The sequence below is a fragment of the Peromyscus californicus genome, unplaced genomic scaffold (genome assembly GCF_007827085.1).
Source record: "Peromyscus californicus insignis strain IS unplaced genomic scaffold, ASM782708v3 Scaffold_2__1_contigs__length_46816999, whole genome shotgun sequence".
Classification (NCBI taxonomy): domain Eukaryota; kingdom Metazoa; phylum Chordata; class Mammalia; order Rodentia; family Cricetidae; genus Peromyscus; species Peromyscus californicus.
Genome location: NW_026294540.1, coordinates 38307929 through 38330835, shown reverse-complemented (window position 1 = coordinate 38330835; position 22907 = coordinate 38307929). Strand labels below are relative to the sequence as shown.

The following is a 22907-nucleotide window of genomic DNA, read 5'->3' as shown; positions in this document are numbered from 1 at the left end:
ACAAGATCTCATTGTTTGGCTCTGGCTGGCCTGAAACTTGCTATATAGACCAGGCTGGCCCCAAACTCCAGAGATATGCCACCACACCTAAGTCAAACTCTTAAAAAATTGTGTGTGTTTGTGTATGCAAGTACCATAGCACCTGCGTGGAGATGAGAGGACAACTTACAGAAGCCAGTTCTCTCTTTCCACTATGTGGCTCCTACGGACTGAACTCAGGTTATCAATGTCAAGACTGGGTGGCCAGCCCTTTACCCACTGAGCCATCTTGCTGACCCTCAAGTACTTTACACTAGCTGACCTTGTTGCCAGTAGAATCAAAATGAAAACAGGTTGTGCTTCATGGAGAAGCTGTAAACTGGAGGCAGCAGCAAGAAAACATCCCATTTATCCTCTGAACTCCAATTTTGCCAAAGAGAGAAACTTCAAGTCAACTTCTTTTCAAAAGGTTTAATTCTCAGAATGGGAACAATGACCGGAGTGGTTGGGATAGTCATTTCTAGAAAAGGTTCTTTGCTGAGGTACCAAGATGGGTATCATGCCACAGAGTTCCTTTCACTGCATGATTCTCTGAATAGCTATGCTGTTGAGGTGGGAACTACAAGTTAGAGGATTTCTACTGCACTCATGAGGTTCTCTGTTATTTTCTGAGTTTCAATAAGCAATGTCAAGATTTCTCTTCATCCACAGTATCAGAGGTGTGTCTGTCTGTCTCTTTGTCTCTGTCTGTCTCTCTCACTCAGGGGTCTCACTATGTAGCTCTGGCTGGCCTGGTTATTTGCTATGTAAACCAGATATTTGCCTGCTTCTGCCTCCCAAGGCTTACAGGCAAGTACCACCATACCCAGCCAGAGGTTCTCTTTTCATCTAGATTTCCAAGCATGAAGATGCTAACCAGAACACATCATGGATGCTACAGGGTCCCTGAAGGCTAAGTTCTACTTACAGGGTTTCCCCTCGCCTGTAGGTTTGATGGTTAAGATGGGAAAAATTCTTGTTGTCATTACAGTGATGAGTGCCAATAAAAGGTTATCTCCCAACAGAAACATTCCTTTATGCTTCAGGTGTTTGGGAATCCGTCCTCTCATGACTTCGTAGATGTTTAAAGAGGCTACAGCTCCAACTGAAACTCATTCCACATTCTTTGCATTGGAAGGGCTTCTCGCCAGTGTGAATTCTCTGGTGTTGATTGAGATGAGACTTCAGATTGAAGCCCCTTCCACATTCATTGCACTGATGGGACTTCCCACTGGGGCAGATTTTCTGATGTTGTTTTATGTGGGGACATTGGCCGGCACTGTCTCTGCATGCATCACATTTCTGGGGTTTCTCTGCAGTGTGAGTTCTGTAATGCTGAATAAGGTCAGAACTGTAACTGAAGGCTTTCCCGCAGGTATCACACTGGTAAGGCTGCTCCTGTAACTCCAGCTTCTTCTCCTCTATTACTGTCAAGTTCCAGCTATAGGCTTCTTCACAGACACTGTTCTTCTCGCTTTTCTGGCCTGCGTGGAGCACTTGGTGTTCAAGGAGGCTGACATACTGGAAGAAGATTTCTCCACACTCACGGCACTGGTGGGACTTTTCTCTAGAGTGGAGTCGGAGGTGACCAGCGAGATGTGACCGTCTCCCAAATCCCTTCCCACACTCATTACATTTGAAGGGTCTCTCCCTGCTGTGCACACTCTGGTGCTGAACGAGATGGGACCTCACTCGGAAGGCTTTCCCACATAAAGGACAAGTGTAGGGTTTTTCACCCGTGTGAACTCGATGATGTTGAGTAAGGTGGACACGCTGATTGTAGCTCTTCCCACATTCCTCACACCTAAATGGTTTCTCCCCAGTATGGATCCGTCGATGCTGAATGAGGTGTGCACTCTGAATGAAGCTTTTCCCACATTCATTACATTTATGTGGCCTCTCTCCTGAAGACTTTTTGTGGACATAGCTGAATTCGCTGCAATTCATCCTCTTTGAAGAGGGTTGTCCTAGGATTTCTTTCATGACAATTCCCTGCTGTTTACCTGCCCTATCTTGGTGATCATAGCCTTCACTATACCCTTGAACCTGAGCATTACTTTGAATTTCTTCTGATAGTTCTATGTCTGCTTCTGAAAATTCTGGAATTTTCTTAACACTCAGTTTAGTGTTCTTACTTCTTTTGTCATTGCCTAAAAAAGTAAAAAGCAAACACAAAGCTCATCAGTTCTTTTACAGAAAAAGAATAAACTGTCAAAAAAAAATGTGGCATAAAAGGGAACATATGGGGGTTGGGGATTTAGCTCAGTGGTAGAGTGCTTGCCTAGCAAGCACAAGGCCCTGGGTTCGGTCCTCAGCTCCAGAAAATTTAAAAAAAAAAAAAAAAAAAGGGAACATATGTATCTACCTAATGCCAACAGCAATGAGAATAACATTGGTATTGAGCCAATGAAAAGAATGAGACAAAATACAACAAAACAGGCCTGGGGAGACGGCTTAGCAGTTAAGAGCACTGACTGTTCTTCCAGAGGACCCGGTTCAATTCCCAGCACCCACATGGCAACTCACAACTGTCTGTAACTCCAAGATCTGACACTCTCACACAGACGTACATGCAGACAAAACACCAATGCACATAAAATAAAAAGAAAGAGAGAGGGAGAGACTTACTAGGCCAGGGATAGTGGCACCTGCCTATAATTCCAACAGCTGCGGAGCTGAAGCAGGAGGATATTGGGTTTGAAGCTAGCCATACTACGTAAGTTCCAGGCCAGCCTGGGTTATATAGAATGAACTGAGAGATGGGGTGTGAGGAGCTAGGAGTATTGACTCACTCCTATAGTCCAGCAGTTGGGAGGATGAGACAAGAGGGTTGCAAACTGGAGACCAGCCTGGGCTATACAGCAATCCTTGTGTTCGGGTGGAAGCAGGAGAATCAGAAATTCAGTGTCATATCTGGCTACATAGAGTCCAAGGCTAGCCTGGGCTACATGAGATGCTATCTCAAAAGAGAAAGAAAAATAAATACACTAGCTGGGCGGTGGTGGCACACGCCTTTAATCCCAGCATTTGGGAGGCAGAGCCAGGTGGATCTCTGTGAGTTCGAGGCCAGCCTGGGCTACAGAGTGAGTTCCAGGAAAGGAGCAAAGCTACACAGAGAAACCCTGTCTCGAAAAACCAAATAAATAAATAAATAAATACACATTCAAAAAATTCTTAAGCTTAAATTAAGACTAAAATAAGCTATAATCTTTGGCTATTACCACAACTTATCTATTTGGGGGGGGGGATACTTTGTTTTTGTTTGTTAGTTATTGTTTGAGACAAAGTCTCACTATGTAGCTCTGGCTAGCCTAGAACTAAGTAGACCAGACTAGTTTTGAACTCCTATCCATCCTCCTGCCCCTGCTTCCTGAGTGCTAGAATTAAAGGTGTAAGCCACCCTGCCCAGCCCATCTGTTCTTTCCTACTAAGCTAATAAATCAACGTTTGTTTCTAGCCACTCCCCGAACACATGCTCCCCAGACGTACAGCTTTGGGATTTCTCTCTGAAGTGGCGTTTCAGGTGCTCGATCAGGTGAGAGTGGCGACCGAAGCTCTTCCCGCACTCGTTACACCCATAGGGCCTCTCCCCACTGTGGACGCTGTGGTGCTGCACCAGGTGGGAGCTCACTCGGAACGCTTTCCCACACACCTGACACTTGTAGGGCTTCTCGCCAGTGTGGACTCTCTGGTGCTGAGTGAGGTGCACCCGCTGATTGTAGCTTTTCCCACATTCCCCACACTTGAATGGTTTCTCTCCTGTGTGGATTCTCCGATGCTGAATGAAGTTTGAGGCTTGGAGGAAAAACTTCCCGCAGTCAGCGCATCTGTGACCTCGCTCACCATTCGATTTCTGCTTACGGCTGACGTCTGGGCCGGAGTTCAGAGCTCTTTTCTGCCTTGACTTCGCCACGGTGGGGTTCACCGGCCACCTCTGCGCCATGTCCTTCGGGTCGCTAACTTCTGCCAACTCTTGACTCGGAGCACAACTCCTTCCTGTGCTTTCCGCTGCCACCCAGTGTGAGTCAGTGCCCTCCGAAACCTGCCGCACCACGAGCTCTGGGCTGCCTTCCCTCGACTCACAATCTGAACGAGAGAAGGAAACAGGCAGTCAGCTAGTGCACACACTGCAGGAAAGTGACAGGGGGAGCCAGGATAAAGGAGGGAAACAAGCCTATGTTAGGAACCATGGCTTTGGGAAATGACAATACAGGGATAGGATGAACGTTGATGCAGAAGGGTGGGTGAAAGGTTTACAACAAGCCCCCACGGTCAGGCGTGTCTGCCTATGCCTGGCGGATACTTCCGCCTAGCTAGGTCCAGGTCCAGATAGCCATTTCCGGGTCAGGGCATCTCGCGTGACCAAGATCCATGACGTCCCACTGGCCACGTAAGCGCGCAACGTGGCCATGTGATCTACGCGCTTGCGTGTAGTAGTGACGCTGATCTGTCCACGCCCAGCCTTTAAAATCCGGCGCCATGTTCCCGGTTCCTCCTTCTTCTTCTTCCTCCTTCTTCTTCACACACGTGTTTCCCGCAGGCCTGTTCACTCTCTGTCCCTTTACCTTTAATAAAACTCTTGTTAGCGGATTCTGTCGTGTTTCGTGGCATTTCCTTGCAGGGTAAGAACACAACGCAGCCGAAAAACTAACATTTTGGTGCCGAAACCGAGCGGGCGCTTCCGGGCGCCCTGCGCCTGGAAACCCGTAAACCGGAGACTGCAACACTCTGCTCCGTACGCGACAGACCGCTCTCCATTTTGCCTGACCGCAAAAATTCCATGCAACACCGCTTTCTCCGATTGGTGAGTCGTCCCCCCCCCCCATTTTTCGGCCAGTGTAAACGGTTTCCTGAATCTGTGAGAACAACCGGTACCTCACAAGTATTCTTGAGACCGGGGGAACCCCCGGCCACGGTCTTCATTGGCTACGGTCGGCCCCTATCGCAGGCCTCAGATTTCTAGCCCTCTCCCACGTCTGCAGCCTGAGATATTTCTCGCGTTGGGACCACCACCGTTGGATGCGTCCTGGGGGCCACGTGGGGCCGACACGTTCATCCGACTTGACGAAGCGGCAGACGCTGTCCGGATTCCCGGGGAATCCTTTCCTCACGTGGCAGGGGCCCCCGCTTCTGTGGCTGACGAGCCAAGGAGCGGCTTGTGCCCGGGATCCGTCCTTGGCCTTGGGGACGCCTGGGGCCTTGGCTCCGGATCAAGTTTGTTTTTTTATCTTTTTTATTTTTCTGCCTCTCCGCTGCAGACATGGGAAACAAGGCTTCCAACCCTGTTAGTCCTTCCTCTCCGTTAGGCTGTCTTGTTGAAGCTTTAAAACCTCTCAGTTTAATGCCTTACATAAAGATTCCTAAGATAACTCATCTATGTTCTAAAAAATGGCCAAAGTATGCTTTAGAAAACAACAAAAAATGGCCGCCGAGCGGCTCCTTAGATCCCGATATTTTACGGGAGTTATCTAATTACTGTCAGCGCTCAGGCAGATGGCAAGAGTTGCCCTACGTTATAGCATTTTTCTTTCTCAGTGCTAAACCGTCTCTTCTGGATTCCTTCTCTCCTGCTCATATGCTCCTGGCTATGCCTGAACCGGAGGATTCTCTGACTCCGGAATCTCTGACTCTAGATCCTGCTAACGAACCTCCACCTATTCAACCTCCAGCTCCAACTCCTAGAAAAACCGTTCCTTCCGCTCCCCTTCCGGATTCTTCTTCTTCTAAAGCTGCTCCTTCCTCGGCAGCGGCCGGTTCCAAAGGCCCTGCCCTAGCTCCAAACTTCACTCCTCCTACCACCCGCTCTTGGGCTGCTAAATTGCCAGATTCCAGCCATCCAAAACCTTCCACTGTTCTCCCTTTGCGAGAGGTGGCTGGTGTGGATGGACTGATTAAAGTTCATGTTCCATTCTCTCTAGCAGAACTCTCTCAGATAGAAAGTAAGCTGGGTTCTTATACTTCTAATTCTGCTGCCTTTATTAAACAGTTTCAATATATAACTCAATCTTATAGTCTCACCTTTCATGATATATTCATGATACTTTCTAATAACTTACTTCCTGAGGAGCGCAGGCGGGTTTGGGAGCAGGCTAGGATTCACGCAGACGAAATTCATCAAACTAACCTCTCACATCCTCCAGGAACTGAGGCGGTTCCTGACCGAGAGCCACACTGGGATTATAACACCCAGGGTGGCTGTCTAGCCAGAGATAGGTTTATTACCTGTCTCCTGACAGGTCTCTGTAAGGCTGCCCTAAAACCAGTAAACTATGAAAAACTAAAAATGGTTATTCAAGATAAGGATGAAAATCCATCTCATTTCCTAGAGTGGCTCACCAAGGCTCTACTTCAGTTCACTAGCTTAGACCCAGAGAGCCCTGAGGGCAGGCAGCTGCTAATGACCCACTTTGTCTCACAGAGCTTCCCTGACATTAGGGATAAACTTAAACGTTTGGAGAACGGCCCTCTAACTCCACAGGCAGATGTGCCTGTGATAGCGTTTAAGGTGTTCCATGGTAGAGATGAAAAAGCCCATAAAAGGAGCTGCCAGATGCTGGCAAGCACTGTCCGACCGGCTCCCCGAAAGCCATCTGGTCCCTGCTTCAAGTGTGGGAGAGAAGGCCATTGGGCCCAGGCTTGCACCACCGGCCCATGAAGGGCACCGACAAAGCCTTGTCCAAAGTGTTGCCAAAAGGGTCACTGGTCAGCTGACTGTCCTAATGTCCCAAGCGACATAGGAACGCCAGATGAAGGCCACCCTCCAGCTGACTTTGTAGGCTTGGCTTACAGCGAGGACTGCTGCTGCCTGGTTTCTGCCCCGGCCACTCCCATCTCACACAGGGAACCTAGGGTAATTATAAAGGTCAATGGGCGGCCCCATCTCGTTCCTTTTGGACACCGGAGCTACCTACTCTGTCCTGAGAGAGTTTTGGAGGCCCACCTCTCCTGCTCGTCTCCCTATTGTCGGGGTTGGGGACAGCCTTATCTACCTCATCAGACACCACCACTCAATTGCATTTTCAGAGGCATCCCTCTCACACACACATTCTTAGTGGTGCCAAGCTGCCCTGTACCTTTAATGGGGAGGGATCTTCTAGCTAAGGTAGGAGCGTCCATTTCTTTCGCTCCACACATTCGCCTCATCCCAGACATGCCAGCAGCTCCTTTACTTCTCCTCCTAGCCACTCACTCTTCTGACTCTAACAATTCCTTTCCCCTACCAGTCTCTCAGGTAGACACAGTCTCTCAGGTAGACACACAGAGCCGGAGGCAAAAAGGACCATCAAAAATATCCAGGCGGTAAGGAATAATGTAATACAATAATCTATCATTGTTCGATACTCAGCAACTGATCACCTGCGTTTCCTAAATGCTAACCTAATAAGGGAAACCGGTGCCTTAAATAAACTACCTCTAATAAGGCTTGTCTCAGATAGAAATTAAGCAGAGTACTAAGTACTCTGGACACTGGCAAGCACTGTCCGACCGGCTCCCCGAAAGCCATCTGGTCCCTGCTTCAAGTGTGGGAGAGAAGGCCATTGTACTAAGTACTACCTCAGGTAAATATCGCATGTCTCTATCTGGACAGGCCAGATCTACCTCAGACAAATGCCAACTCCAAAATAAAATAATAGTGATTCTTTCTCTCTAAGCCTTTTCTATGTCAACAGTATCTTGTCAAACAGAAGGTTCCTAGCCACAGCATGGAAGGTTCCCAGCCACAGCACGGATGGACAGCCGCAGAACGAGGGGACGGCAGAACTTCATTCCAGGACCTGCCCACCAACATCCCAGGACTTCACAAGATACCCTCTCATCCCCCTGCCCCCCAAGAGTCAACCAACGCCCACTATTCAGCTGGAAGCAGTCTTTGAGAGAAACATCGCCCCCATACCCAGACAACCACAATTTTTTTCTTTTTTAAAAAAGGAAGAGTCAGGGATCCGAGTCACGGCACCAAAATGTTAGTTTTTCGGCTGCGTTGTGTTCTTACCCTGCAAGGAAATGCCACGAAACACGACAGAATCCGCTAACAAGAGTTTTATTAAAGGTAAAGGGACAGAGAGTGAACAGGCCTGCAGGAAACACGTGTGTGGAGAAGAAGGAGGAAGAAGAAGAAGAAGAAGGAACCGGGAACATGGCGCCGGATTTTAAAGGCTGGGCGTGGACAGATCAGCGTCACTACTACACGCAAGCGCGTAGATCACATGGCCACGTTGCGCGCCTACGTAGCCAATGGAACGTCACGGATCTTGGTCACGCGAGATGTCCTGACCCGGAAATGGCTATCCTGACCTGGAACTGGCTAGGTGGAAGTGTCTGTTGGGCATATGCGAACACGCCCGACCGTGGGGGCATGTTGTAAACCTTTCAGTGGGCATGAAGCTCAGTTGGTATAGTGCTTGTAAAGCTACAGAAAGCCCTGGGTTCTGCCTCCAGTTGTGGGAGGGCATACCTGTAATCCCTACACCTGGAAGTAGAGGCAGGAGGATCAGAAGTTCAAGGCCAGCCTGAGCTACATGAGACCCTGATGACAGAAAGGGAAAGGAGGGGGGCGGAGAGAGGAGAGTGTTAGGATGGCAGGTGTGAGACACCACGTCTTGTTTATGCAGTGCTGGGGTGGCTCCCAGGCCTCTGAGCACTCTAAGCACTCTACCAATGGAATAGTACAGAATAGTCTCCCTTTATGTACTTACTTTTGTAAACATTTACTTTCAAATGTGATAAATATTTGTTTTAACTTCTGGCCTTCTATGAAGCTATCAGAAATCTGCAAGTATGAAAATGATAAAATGTGGCCTTCTAAAGGAGAGAAGCTAAGGGGCAGAGACCCCTGGTCTCAATGTGGCGGACAGAGTGAAGCTGTGAAGGTGCAGAATGACAGCGAGGCAGCCAGGCCTGGTGGCACTGTTATTTATTAAGTGGTGCAATGTTATTTATTAAGTGGCGTTGTTTACGGTGCAAGAAAAGCCACAAGGTACAACAAAACCCACTATAAGAGTCTATTAAGGAAAGGAAATAGAAGGGGGTGCTTAGGCCTATGGAAAGATCATGCAGGAAGAGGAGGAGGGATATGTGGAACCTGCTTTTATAGACACACACCCCCTCCCCAGCACATGCGCATATGGGCTTACGTAACACGCAGTGCATGGATTACGTACGTAATGCCCTGGGATGACTAAGCATCATGCCAGCGGTCATGGGGGAGTGGCTAGGAATTCTAACAGGCACATGCCTGTAATTCCTGCTACTTGAGAGACTAAAACAGAAGGATCAAAAGTCCAGGTCAGTCTGAACAGTGAATTCAAGACTTGCCTGGACAACTAACTTCCTAATATCCTTTCTCAACATAGAAAGTAAAAAGAGGCCAGGCAGTGGTGGTGCAGCCTTTAATCCCAGCACTCTGGAGACAGAGTCAGGATCTCTGACAGTTTGAGGCTAGCCTAGTCTACATACCAATTTTTAGGCTACCCAGGGATTTACAGAGTCCATGTCTCAAAAGAAAAAAAAGGTGGGAGCTGGAGAGATGGCTCAGTGGTTAAGAGCACTGGCTGCTCTTCCACAGGTCCTGAGTTCAATTCCCGGCAACCACATGGTGGCTCACAACCATCTGTAATGAGATCTGGTGCCCTCTCGGGCATGCAGACAGGACACTGTGTACATAATAAATAAATCTTTAAAAAAAAAAAAGAAAGAAAAGAAAAGAAAAAAGGTAGGGAGGAGGCTGGGGATGTAACTCAGTGTACAATAGCACATGCAGATTAGTATAATGCAAGAGGTCGGGGTTCAACCTGCAGTACCACAAAAAAAAAAAAAAAAGAGAGAGAGAGAGAGACTCAGGTTGCGGCACACACATATTGAAAAGATATATGGTGCTGGTGGCTGGCGCTGGTCACCGTGTGGAAAGGTCATAGTCACGACAGCACCCAGTGGTACCTTTTAGAGCTTTATTAGAAGGAGAGAGAGAGAGAGAGCCAGACCTGGCGGAGGGGAAACACAGATAGATGGGCGCAGAGAGAGAGAGAGGGACTGAGAGAGACGCAGACAGAGAGCGTGGGGGTGCATGTCAGCTTTTAAGCTGGAACGCAGTTGCTCGCTGATGATGTAATAAGGTGCCAGACAAGACACACACACACACACACACACACACACACACACACCCCAAGCTGCACATATATAGAATCCTTACACATTACACATATTACATACATACACACACACACACACACACACACACACACACACACGCACCCCCCAAGCTGCACATATATAGAATCCTTACACATATTACACACACACACACATACACACACATCTCTGATAACTGGTAAGTACCTCTATATTAACTGAAATACATAGGTAGCACTAATAGACTTAAATTACACAAGTGATCTGTATTAATTTAAAAGAAAATATTTTAATTAAATATAATACTAATTTTTTTTTTTACTTATGTATATCTGTGTATGACATGTGTATGCTGGTGGCTTTGGAGTCCAGAAAACTACACCAGATCCCCTGAAACTGGAGTTGCAGGCTGGGTGCTGGGAACCCAACTCAGGTCCATTAGAAGCGTGCAAGTACTCTTAGCCACTAAGTCATCTTCCTAGTCCAAAATATAATGTATTTAACATATAAACAATTTATTGAGATAAAAGGCTACCTCTATGGGGGCTGGAGAGATGGCGCAGAGGTTAAGAGCACTGCTCTTCCAGAGGACCTGGGTTCAATTCCCAGCACCCACATGTCAGCTAACAACCATCTGTAACTCTAAGATCTGACATCTCACGCTGACAGACATACATGGCAAAACACCAATGCACATAAAATAAAAAATGATTAATTAAAAGACTACCTCTAAGATCCCAACAGACTGATGAACAGAAGACATGCACAAATAAATTGAGCCAAGCAAAATACAGGGGTTGGTGAGATGGCTCAGCAGGACAAAGGTACTCTCCCGTCCCATGCCTGGGGACATGAGGAATCCTGGAACCCACATGGTGGAAGGAGAGAACCGACTCCTACAAACTGTCTTCTGACTTTTATATGTGTACTGTGACACACATACCTGGTTCCTTGTTAAGGGCTAGGCCAGTCCAGGGGACATTCCCTGAGGACATTTCCTGAGGCCCTGACGTATGGAGAAGGATTAGTTCCTTGTATAAAATCAGGAACTTGTTTGTCAAAGCCAGTAATGGCCTGGGGTCAGGCCTTGTGGGGAGCTGCAGTTTTGTGGATCCTGAGAATTCAACTTTCCCCCCTTGAAGGGCTGTGGTTATCGGTCCCAAGGCTGTTGAGCAGCAGGTCTATAATGCAATCGAGGTGTCCTCTGTCCCCTTTGTGCAACACTGCTGGGTTAGCTTCCTGCTGACTCTGTCCCATGGTGTGATAGCTTTTGCTGACCTTGTCCCATTTCTCCTCCGGCAAGCTGTACATAAGACGCTATGCCTCTTAATAAACCTGCATGAGCCGTCAGCTTGTGCAGGACTTCCTGATCCCAAACTTTCCTCAGCCCCTGGTCTGATCCTTCCCTTCAACCAGATCAACCACCAACAAATAAGTAAATGTAAAAAGAGGGCAGATTGATCAGGGTGGTGGTGGTGCACACCTTTACTCCCAGCACTCAGGAGGCAGAGGCAGGCAGATCTCTGTGAGTTCAAGGCCAGCCTGGTCTACAGTGTGAGTTCCAGGACAGCCAGAACTACACAAAGAAACCAAAGAAACAAACAAAACAAAAAAGGGAGTGGATTGGTGATATGAGAATGGGAATGGAAAATGTGTAAAAAGGCAACAAAGAATTAATGCCACTGAGATACAGTAATCACCACTCTACTAAAGAAATATTCAGTGACATCTCATATGTTCTCACGGCTAATCTTCATCGTCAATGGACTGGATTTGGCATCACCTAGGAAACAAGTATCTGGAAGTTTGAGGGTACTTCCAGAAGGGTTAACAAAGGAGGGAAGAGCAGCCTTAAACGGGAGTGGCACCATCCCAGGGGCTTTGGCCTGTACAGAAAGCAGAATATCAGAACTCAGCCCCTTTGCTTCCTCACTGTGGATGCAATGTGACCAGCTGCCTCAAACATCTGCTACCAGGCCTTCCTCACCAGGATAAGCTGTACCCTTAAACTGTGAGCCCAAATCACCATTTCTGCCCTTAGGGTGTTGCTTGTCAGGGATTTTGTTACAGAATCGAGAAAAGTAATGAACACAGGAGTTTTTGTGAATAACGACTATTCTACTAAGAATTACCCAACTTGGGCTGGACAGGAGAAATGGCTTGGTGATTAAAACCATTACTGCTCTTACAAAGGACTGGAGTTCGGTTCCTGGCCCCCATGTCCAGTGGCTCACTACTAAAGGAGATCTGATACCCTCTTCTGGCCTCCTCTGGCACCCAGCATGCACATGGTGCACACACATACATAGAGGCAAAACACTCACAGACATAAAGTAAAATAATCTGAAAATACACACAGGGCTGGTAACGTAGCTCATCCGTAAAGCCACTTGCCTTGCAGGCCTGGCGGCCTGTTTGATCCCTGTAACCAACATAAGGGTGGATAACAGAACTGATTCCACAAAGCTGTCCTTTGCAGGCATGATAGTGCACACCTTTGATTACAGCTTTTGGGAGGCAGAAACAGACGGATCTCTGTGAGTTTGAGGCTAGCCTGGTCTACATAGCAAGTCCAGGCCAACCAGGGCTACAGAGTGAGATCCTGTCTCAGAAGAAAAAAAGTTGTCCTTTGACCTCCATACCATGGCACACAAACACATCATACATATACACAACACTAAACAAGTTAATAACAATTAATAAAAAATTAAAAAACTACCTCCCTTGTACTAATAGTCCTTCAGCCACACCCTTGTTAAGTTAGAAATAATATGCAGAAAAGGTTGATTTACTTTCAAAGATTATAAAGTAAAGGGGACTAGAGTGATGCTCAGCAGTTAAGAGCACTGGCCACTCTGGCAGAGGATCCAGATGTGATTCCCAGCACTCTGTGGCTCACAACCAACTCCAATTCCAGAGGATTCAACACCTTCTTCTGGCCTCTGTGGGCACCAGGCACACATATGATGCACACACATGAAGGCAAAACACTCATACATATAAAACAAAATAAAGAACTATGAAAGATTATAAAAATAAGCATAGCAGTTAAAGCATGCATGTGAAAGGACATGCTACACAGACTCTTCACAAGGTAACAAAACTGGTGAGTCCTCCGCATGCAGGTTGACAGTTCTTACCCACAGGAGTGATACTCTCACAATTGTCCTTTCTGCCATCCCTACTAAGAGACTTCTGGGACTGGTCCAAATGTCCCCATTCCTCCAGGATGAAGGACACAGCCACATCAGCCACATCTTCAATTTTCACCAACTTCTGAAATGGGAGATCTCTGCTAAATTCCCACTCCCTGTGTGCAGATCTGCAGTAAAGGGCAGAACCTGGGGGCACTAAGTCAGCAGCCGGGAGACCGCGCATCCAAACGGGAAGCATGACGCAGAAAGGAAAAAGACAGAGGGAATGAATGGAAGGCAGCCACCAGGGATGGGCCTGGAAGTTAGTTAAGTGCCTGGTAAAGATGGTGTCACAACCTAGAATCACAGGGGAAATGAGCCTCGATGAGGGGGTGTCTAGAACAAGTTGGCCTGTGGACAGGCCTCTGAAGAATCTTTTCTTAATTAAGGAATAGTTGTGGGAAGATCAGCCTACTGTGGGTGTGTAAGAGTTGAGAGGGCTAGCTGAATGGGCATGCATTTCTTTTTCTCCGCTCTGGACTGTGGATATGATGTGACCAGCTGTCTCAGGTTCCTGCCGCTCTAACCTGCTCACCACTGTGACCTGGAAAGTGAGCTAAAACAAACCCTCTCTTCCACAGGCTGTGTTTATCAGGGCATCTGTCACAGTAACCAGAAACAAAACTAGGACGGGTGGGGAATGGAGGCCGAGAAGGGGCACGGGTTCTCACCTGGGACCCGGCTGAGAGGAGTGAGGCTGTCAGCTCCTGGCTGTCCTTCGGGGCAACGGAAGGAACCTGGAGAACAGGAAGGGCTGAGAATGGAGAAAAGGTATAAATGAGACTATCTGGTGAGGTTCCCAGTGCCATCATGTTCCTCCTTTGCCCACGGAGCCCTGAGGCACTGAAGTTAAATTCACCATGGCTCTTAGGACCCTGCACACTCTGGACCCGTCCTCCCTCTACCTTATCCCCTCTTCCCCCCAAACGCCAGGCTAGCTGGGCATGTGGGTACAGGCTTTAATCCTAGTGCTCAAGAGGCAGAGGCCAGTGGACTTCTATGAGTTCAAGGCCAGGCAGGGACACTTAGTGAGACCCTGTCTAAAAACAAAATTTCTCAGTCTCTCTGCTTTGGTCAAGCTAATCCCTGCTGGGCCACACCTCAGTAACAGATGCATTCAACTATGCTTAGGGCAAATTGGTATTTCCCAAGGCTCAGAGTTTCACAGGTTTTTAATGTGCTAACAAGTTACCTTCAGATCTCAGTACAGGACAGATTCTGTCTCACTCAAACTCCCAGGCTAATCAAGTCCTCCTGCCTCAGCTTCCCAAGTAGCTGGTACCACAGGCATGTGCCACTGTGCCCAGCAGTATGGACTGGTCTATTAACAAGGTCTAATGAACACAATTTAGTTTTTGAGTTTTTCTTTTTTTTTTTTTTTTTACCATTTCTTTTTTTTCTTTTTTTTCAAGATTTATTTTATTTATCATGTATACAGTGTTCTGTCTGCATGTATGCCTGCATGCCAGAAGAGGGCGCCAGATCTCATTCTAGATGGTTGTGAGCCACCATGTGGTTGCTGGGAATTGAACTCAGGACCTCTGGAAGAGCAGCCAGTGTTCTTAACCTCTGAGCCATCTCTCCAGCCCCTAGTTTTTGAGTTTTTCTTATTGACCAACTTAAAATTATTTTAAGAATAGGATTAAAGCCAAGAGAGGTAGTGCACATACTTTAATAACAGTACTCAAAAGACAGAGGCAGTCAAGAAGACCTCTGTGAGTACAAGGCCAGCATGGTTCACATAGTGAATTCCAGGACAGCCAGAGCTACATGAGACCCTGTCTCAAAGGAGGGGTGGGGGTTTGCAATATTTATATTGAGGCTTCCTAAAGAACAAAAAAGAAATTTTTGTTTTACAACTAGAATGACACTCATTGCATGTAATAATGTCTATGCTTGGTCTCAGCCACAGGTTGACAAATATCCACATGCACACTGCTAGAAATCTGTTTCCTCATCTTCAGAGTTACTTAATTGTTTCTAAGCATTGTTCATTCACTCTTCCCAGCACGGCCACAAATGAACTACAGTAGTAAGAACGGAAGTGCACTGGATAGTGTTCTGTCAATGTGACAAAGCTGGGGTCATCTGGAGGAGGGACTCTTGGTGGAGAAAATGCCTCCATAAGCAAGTCTCTAGGGCATTTTCTTGATTGAGGATCAAAACAAGAGGGTCCAGGTCACTGTGTGTAGTACCACCTTTGGCCTGGTGGTCCTAGGTACTATAAAGCAAGCTGAGCAAGCTGTAAGGAGTAAGCCAGTAAACAGCACTCCTCCATGGCCTCTGCAGCAGTTCTTGCTTCCAGGTTCCTCCCTTGAGTTCCTGGCCTGACTGCTCTGGGTGATGGACTACAAGTTCTAAGATGAAATAAACCCTTTCCTCACCAAGTTGCTTTTGGTTGTGATGTTTTGTGCTGGGGGGTTTGGTGTGTCAACTTGACACAAGCTAGAGTCATCAGAGGCTCAGTTGAGGTAAGGTCTCCTTGAGATCCAGCTGTAAGGCACTTTCTCATTTAGTGAGCAATGGAGGAGAGCCTGACCCATGGTGGGTGGTGCCATCCCTGGGCTGCTGGTCCTGGGTTCTGTAAGAAGGTGGGTTCCTGTATCAGCTCCTACTTCCAGGATCCTGCCCTGTTTGAGTTCCTGTCCTGACTTCCTTCAGTGAAGAACAGCAATGCTGAAGTGTAAGCCAAATAAACCTTTCCTCCTCAACTTGCTTTTTGGTCATGATATTTTGTCACAGTAACAGAAACCCTAAGACATGCTTTATCACAGCAAATGAAAACTAATTAAAACAAGCAATCAGTACCAGGAGTGGGGTATTGATATGACAGACCTAACTATATTAAAAGAACTATGGCATTCTCAGTCAGTACTGAATCATTTGGCACAAAGATCTTTCCCAAGTGATGTTTCCCAACAAGATCTAGGACCATCCCATTGTTCCAAAAGGACAGTATTATATGATAGTATTTTTTAATCTGTTATGATATTTGCATGTCAAAATGTACTGCATACAAAGAGGTTTGATTTTTACTAAAATGTCTTAAAAAGTAGGGGTACTTGTAGGGGGACTGGGAGGCTGGGGATGTAGCTCAGCTGGTAGAATGCTTGCCTAATGTGTATTGGGCCCTTGGGTTCCATCCCTAGCATCAGAGAACCAGACATGGTGATGCACGCCTGTAATCTCAACACTCTTAGAGGTAGACACAGGAGGATGAAGAATTCAAACCATCACCAGTTAACAGTGAGTTTGAGGCCAGCTGGGCTGCATGGGACCATATCTCAAAATAAACAAGGTGTGGGGCTAGAGAGATGGCTCAGTGGTTAAAAGCACATACGGCTGTTGCAGACGACCAGAGTTCAGTTTCCAGCACCCACATCAGGCAGCTCACAATCACTTACAATTTTTTTTTTCAAGATGGTTTCTCTGTGGAGAAAGACAGTTTTTTTCATTTTTCTCTATAGCCCTGGTTGTCCCAGAACTCATTCCGTACATCAGGCTGGCCTTCAACTCAGATCCACCTGCCTCTGCCTCCCAAGTGCTGTGATAAAGGCGTGCGCCTCCCCTGTCTAATCACCTGTAATTCTAGTTCCAGGGGAACCAATGCCTCTTCTGGACTCTGCAGGTAATGCATGCACATGGTGCACATATACATGCAAAACGAAAACACTCATACATATAAAATAAAAATAAATGTTAAAAAAATCTTCTAAAACTCTCCAAATAGTCCCTATACTTAGAGACATTGTCTTCTGTTGTAAGAATTTAGCAGTCACTGTATCTGAGGGAGACATTAGAAGAATTAGTTTTCACTGTATCTAGGGTAAACAGAGTAAATAGTTTTCATTGTATCCAGGGCAAACATTAGAGTGAATAGTTGTTTTCTGGAAGTACATTGGCCTTGAAGAATCATTGTGGAAAACAATAAAGAATCTTTGTGGAAAACAGTGATTGTTTTCTGTGATGTGTAGAATTGTTTTTCTGAAAGGGTGTTGCAGTCTTCACATGACTTCGGTCACAGGACACCTCGGGCACACCCGAGGCTCTTGGATTATTGTGTATTGCAAACGATACACAGTAAAAGACTAAAGTCATGAGGGCGTGTGATGCTTTCCTTCAGAGAGACATGGAGATTAGGTTAGGGTCCTTGGTATGAGGAAACACTTCACCCAAAAAACAACTTGGTGTAACAATCAATGAATGTGCCTTTGTATGGCTGTTTGGGGTTCGGTTCACCAGAGGCTGGACCTTCCTGCTGCCACACAGGCCTTAAAATTTCTTCTTGGAGTGACCTCTTTGACTGATCCACGCAACACAGATTACCCTGACAGTCTTCACTATCATTTTTGCCACAGGGGGGTCCTGGGAATGGAACCCCAAATCTTGCCCTTACTAAGGATACACTCTACCACTGAGCTGTGTATGGACTGTCCCTATTATAGCTTTCTTAGTTCTGCTTTACTTGTTTTTGAGACCAGGTCTCAAGCAGTCCAGCCTCAAACCTGCTCTGTAGCCAGGATGACCTTGATGGTCCTCCCGCCTTTGCCTCCTGTGCTGGGGTCACAGGGGTGCTCCACACCTGGTTTGTGTAGTACTGGGGACAGAACCCAGAGCTTCATGCACGCTAGGCAAGCACTCCGCCAACTGAACCATATCCCCAGTTTATGGATCTTGAGTGAAAGTGTGATATAGTCTCAGTCATCCAAAAAGCGGTCCCTCTCTCAGGGAGGTCCGTCTGCCCATACTCCAGGCCCTCTTTTGCCCATGTGACCAGAGCCCCCATGCTAGTCACTGACTGCACTGAATGGATGAGCCTTACCATTCTCCTCCAGAAGATTCTGTGGCTCTTGATCAGACTGGGCCTCCACAGGCAGAAACTGGTGACTGAAGGACTCCTGCGTGGCTCCGGATGGTACCATCTTCTGAGGAAGCACTTCAGGACATGTGACAATCTAACAACCACAACTACAACCAATCAGCAAAATTATAGACGGGGATGGGAAAGAACCCATTAGAGTCCATTAGCCTGTCACCGGTCCCCTTGCTCAACACTGAACTTGTGTCTATAACGAGCCAGACTCTGATTAAACAGCAGTTTAACAAACATGGATTACTTCTACTGGGAAATGGCTTCCATGAGACATACCCACATGCAAATACACAATTATGAACTCCATGTTAGAAGGGAAAGATACACAACTACAGGACAGAACAGGTGAGACCCACTTTAGCCTGAGAGGCTAGGGAAGGGTGTCACTCTGTAAACACCTAGAAGATGTTAAGAAGGGGCTGGAGAGATGGTCCAGTGGTTAAGAGCACTGGCTACTCTTCCAAAGGACCCAAGTTCAGTTACCAGAACCCATATGGTGGCTCACAACCATCTGTAACTCCAGCTCCAGGGAATCCAGTGTCCTCTTCTAGCTTCTGAGGGTACCAGCACACTTGTGTGCATACACACACACAAAAAAAACTTTTTTAAATAATTATTTTTAAAAAGAAGGCGGCCAAAGGCAAAGGGGGAGAAGAAACCCAGGCACAGAGAGAGTTCCCAAACCTTCCCTCAGGCAAAATAGGGTATTTGATCCAACCCAGGATCCCGAAGGAGGAGGGTAAGGGTAAAGGCAAGAGATGAAATGGTAGAATGGAAAGGTCATTATGGGACTCAGGAAGCCACTGCTGGCCAGACTAGCATTTAAGAAAGCTTATGTTCCACATGCCTGTAATTCCAGCACTCAGCAGACAGAACCAGGAGGGTTGCAGCAAGGTCTCTATTCCCTGCTTCAAAAAAAGACTTAAGCTAGGTCATGTCCAGCATGATATCGGCCTTTACCATCCTGCTCTCAACCCTCAATTCAACCTAGGATGTATATAATTACCCTGCTCCAAGGCACAGCTTACTCCTAGAAATTGTGGAAGGCATTAAAAATCCTGCCATCCCTCACTTGCTATCTGAGTCACAGGGTGAGCTAAAGTTGACCAAGAGTCTGAGGATGTTCTGGAACTCTGGAGTACCCCTCATCCTCAGGGTGGGAATGATGAGATCAGCACCTTACACTAAGATACAGACACTCTGAGGAACGAGTGGAACCCTCAAGGAAACTTCAAACTCTTCCAAACCCACAGGCTTTTGTTCTGTTTGTTTTTAGACAGAGGCCTTCCTTCTCAGAATCCTCCTGCCTCAGCTTCCCAAGTGCTAGGATGAAAGGCAGTTCCCACCAAATCAAGCTCTAAGTTCATAAGAAGAATACACTGAAAGGAAAAACCAGAGGGAAGGAAATGCCAAAACTGTTTATACCTCAAATAATTTCAAAGCAGCCTCAGAACCAGCAAATAGGACCATCAAAATAGAATACAAACTTCAGAAACAGAGGCCCCAAACAGGCAGATTTTAACAAGTGATAAAGACAGCATTTTTACTTTTGAGTCACGGTCTCTCTCCCTATAATACTGGCTGGCCTAGAACTCTCTCTGTAGACCAGGCTGACCTCAAACTCATCGAGATTCATCTGCCTACCTCTGCTTCCCAAGTGCTAGGATTAAAGGTGTGTGCCAAAAGACGGCATTATAATAAGAAAAAGGTTCCTTTAAAAGTTGCTGTGCTGGGAGGATGGTGCTGGAGAGATGGCTCACAGGTTACTGGAATAGCACATACTGCTCCTGGGAGGACCCAAGCTCAGTTCCCAGCCCTCACATCAGGCGGCTCATAACCACCCGTAACTCCAGGGTTCGTGAATTCAATGCCCTCCAAGGGCATCTGCACTCACACGCACAAACCCAGACACAGAAACACACAATTAAAATAAAAATAAGAACCAGAGAGATAGCTCAGTGGTTTAGAGCACTGGCTGCTCTTGCAGAGGGCCTGGGTTCGATCCCCAGCACTCATGTGGTGGCTCACAACCATCTGTAAACCTAGCTCCAAGGGATGTAACATCCTCTTCTAGGCTCCATGGGCACATACACACCTGCAGGCAGAACACTAAGACGCATAAAATAAATAATTCTAAAAACATAAAATAGTTTTCTTAAAAAGTTTCCGGAGAAATGAGATAGATTTGTGGGGAAAATAGCTGGAACCATAACAAAGACACTATATCAGAACACTCTCTAGACGAAGCAGTCTGTTAAAAAAGAATTTAAAAAGGACTGAGGAAAGGTTTTCACAAACTGCAGCGAAGAGAACCTTCTAAAGTATGAACCCTAGAAACCAGGACATAAGAGTTACACTGGTTCATATCCAGGTACAAAAGATTCCGAGACTACAAACTGGAAAAAAAGCATACGCCAATACAAAAGGCACAATGCCTATTGTTTCTAATAGGTAAGAAATGCAATTAAGAAACACAAGCATAATTTGCAAAAAGAAGAAAGGGAGAAGGAGGAAGAAGAGAAACAATATTCTTTAAAACTCATTACTTGTTGGGTATGGTGGTGCAGGCCTTGAATCCCAGCACTTGGCAGGCAGAAGCAGGTGGATCTCTGTGAATTCGAGTCCCCTCGGGTCTACATAGTGAAATCCAGAATACCCAAGGATACATAGTGAGACCATCCAAAAAAACAAAACAAAACCAGAATATGACTGCCTGAAGCACCCGAGGCCTAAGACTCTCAGCCCTGCTTGGCAGCTCCTCAGCGCTCACAGCTGCTTCCTCACTGCCCTGGCTCCTCCCCCACTCACCTGTTGCCTGTGCTCCTCCAGCTCTCTCTGGATACTTTCTATCACAGCCACGGCTTCTTCTCCATTCTCGGGGTGATGTTCTCTCACCCAAGCCTGGAACTCTTCAGGAAGGATGGTGAGGAACTGCTCCAGCACCAGTAGCTCCAGGATCTGTTCCTTGGTGTGCAGCTCTGGCCTCAGCCACTCACAGCAGAGCACCCGGAGCTGGCTGAGAGCATCCCGAGGTCCTGCTGCTTCATGGTACTGGAAGTGCTTGAAGCGCTGGTAAAAAGTCTCAAACACTGGCCGGTTGTATCCCTGCATCCAGGAACAGTCCTCTTCTTCCACTTTCACTATGAGAAGGTCAGCTTGCTCTTGCGAAGACGTCTCAGCTGGAGGCTCTAAGTGTACAACTGCTCTGGATTCTGTCATTATCATTCCAACTCAGTCTCTAGAGGTTGCCCGTTACACTGACCCAATTCGTTCTCTGCTCTTCTCTGAAGGGCACTTTTTGCAGTGAACAACCTTCCTGGTATGTCGGGAATTATCATTAGCCAAGAGAGGTGGCAAAGACGTCATCTATACTAAAGAAAATCACTCAATAAAGTCATTCACTATAAGTCAGTCATCATTTCATCCATAAAATTACTAATAGTAACTACGTCCAGATTTTAAAAACGCAAAGAACGGCCATAAAAAAGTGACATCAGGCCCAACGTTTTAGAAATGAAAAAGTACACATCTTATATAAATAACCGGACTAGATTACTCCAGACAGAGTCGTTTCTTCTCTCTATCATAAGCCAAACTTAAGTCAGAACAGGAGTGAAACCCATTAAAACGGTCATATCTGGTCCTAGCTTTCAAGCCGTAAGGGCTTGACAGGTAAACAGAAGACTTCATTAGTTCTAGGAGAAAGCACAGTTGGAGACAGAAATTTGGACCTGGATTCCTCGGAATAGCTCCTGACCCGGAGACAGAGACCGGACGGGTCAAGGTTAGGGACAGGACCTCAAGTGTGGACACAATGCCCTACTCGCTCTTCTCCAGTCCCTAAGTCCAGGGGACCCAAAGAACAAACTCCCCGCAGCCCAGGCTTGGAAGATGGAGTTCTCACAAGCCAAGAGAGAACCGCGTCCGACACTTTCCAACAGTTCCTCGCCGGAAGTAACCGAGTGCTAGCTTCAGCCATAAATCCCACCCCCAAGAGCGCTTCCGCAGCCTCTCTAGGAATCCCGGAGGTCCTCTCAGCGCAGCGGGAGGGAGGAGCTACGTCTGGACCCGCCCCCTTGCAGACTTGACCAATCAGCGAGCCGCAGGCAAGACGTTGCTAGAACCTGAGGAATATCTAGTATATCTCTAGTATCTATTTCCCACCCAAAAAACCATAGCTAGCGCTCCGCCCCGCCCCTGCTAGTAAAGCTAGAGGGCGGGTCTTAGGGGCGGGCCCCCACTCTCTCGCGTCTGATTGGTCGAGAACAGCTCCCCCACACTCTCAGGAATTTAAGTTGGTCTGCACCTTGTTGCCAGCTCACAACCCTTCGAATTCTATCACTGCCTCGCCACTTTTCCAAACATACCCAAAGACATTCGTTACTGCCTTAGTGTCGAGAGCCAGAGACTCAAAGGACTACATCTCCCAAGAAACCACTCGCGAGCAACACAGTCTAGGCAATATGGCTGCGGCTCACCTCGGTCTCCAGGGCTTATTAAGATGCTGCACCCGGTGGACTGGACGGCTCTCTGATATTTATTTTACTGCCAAGCCTGATGACATGAGTTCGATCCCTGGGTTCGAGATACCCAAATGTTATGGAAGTCAAAGTCGCTGTGTACGCCCCACCCCTCAGCTCAGGCATTAGGGAAATTAATTTTTTTAATATTAAAAGGCAATCTAATATTAAAAG

The 22907-nt window shown here is 47.0% G+C and overlaps 2 protein-coding genes across 4 annotated transcripts; one reads left to right on the top strand and one right to left on the bottom strand.

Annotated features, from left to right (window-relative positions):
- Positions 1 to 430: 430 nt before the first annotated feature.
- Zkscan5 (zinc finger with KRAB and SCAN domains 5) lies at positions 431 to 22898 on the bottom strand. 2 transcript variants are annotated; one of them, XM_052754441.1, is made up of 6 exons: positions 21022 to 22898; positions 18163 to 18295; positions 14012 to 14094; positions 13287 to 13419; positions 3508 to 4104; positions 431 to 2168 (listed from the first exon to the last, which is right to left on the bottom strand). In XM_052754441.1, the coding sequence occupies exons 1-6, from the start codon at positions 21436 to 21438 to the stop codon at positions 1054 to 1056; spliced, it is 2478 nt and encodes an 825-aa protein (XP_052610401.1). In that variant the 5' UTR covers positions 21439 to 22898; the 3' UTR covers positions 431 to 1053. The 2 variants fall into 2 exon arrangements, with proteins under 2 accessions (XP_052610401.1, XP_052610400.1); XM_052754440.1 differs by having other exon boundaries at positions 13287 to 13422; positions 21022 to 22895.
- On the top strand, positions 4113 to 7952 carry LOC128120448 (uncharacterized). 2 transcript variants are annotated; one of them, XM_052754463.1, is made up of 2 exons: positions 4113 to 7317; positions 7689 to 7952. In XM_052754463.1, exon 1 carries the CDS (start codon positions 5279 to 5281, stop codon positions 6671 to 6673), a length of 1395 nt encoding a protein of 464 aa, XP_052610423.1. In that variant the 5' UTR covers positions 4113 to 5278; the 3' UTR covers positions 6674 to 7317; positions 7689 to 7952. The 2 variants fall into 2 exon arrangements, with proteins under 2 accessions (XP_052610423.1, XP_052610424.1); XM_052754464.1 differs by having other exon boundaries at positions 7671 to 7952.
- Positions 22899 to 22907: the final 9 nt, after the last annotated feature.

Bases quoted from the DNA above. Each gene is read 5' to 3' on its own strand.
- LOC128120448 (XM_052754463.1), top strand. From the start codon at position 5,279: ATGGGAAACAAGGCTTCCAACCCTGTTAGTCCTTCCTCTCCGTTAGGC.
- Zkscan5 (XM_052754440.1), bottom strand. From the start codon at position 21,438: ATGATAATGACAGAATCCAGAGCAGTTGTACACTTAGAGCCTCCAGCT. The intron at 18,296-21,021 runs GTGAGTGGGGGA...TGTGGTTGTTAG, and splicing joins TGGAGGAGCACAGGCAACAG to ATTGTCACATGTCCTGAAGT. The intron at 2,169-3,507 runs GTACGTCTGGGG...TTACTTTTTTAG, and splicing joins CAGAGAGAAATCCCAAAGCT to GCAATGACAAAAGAAGTAAG.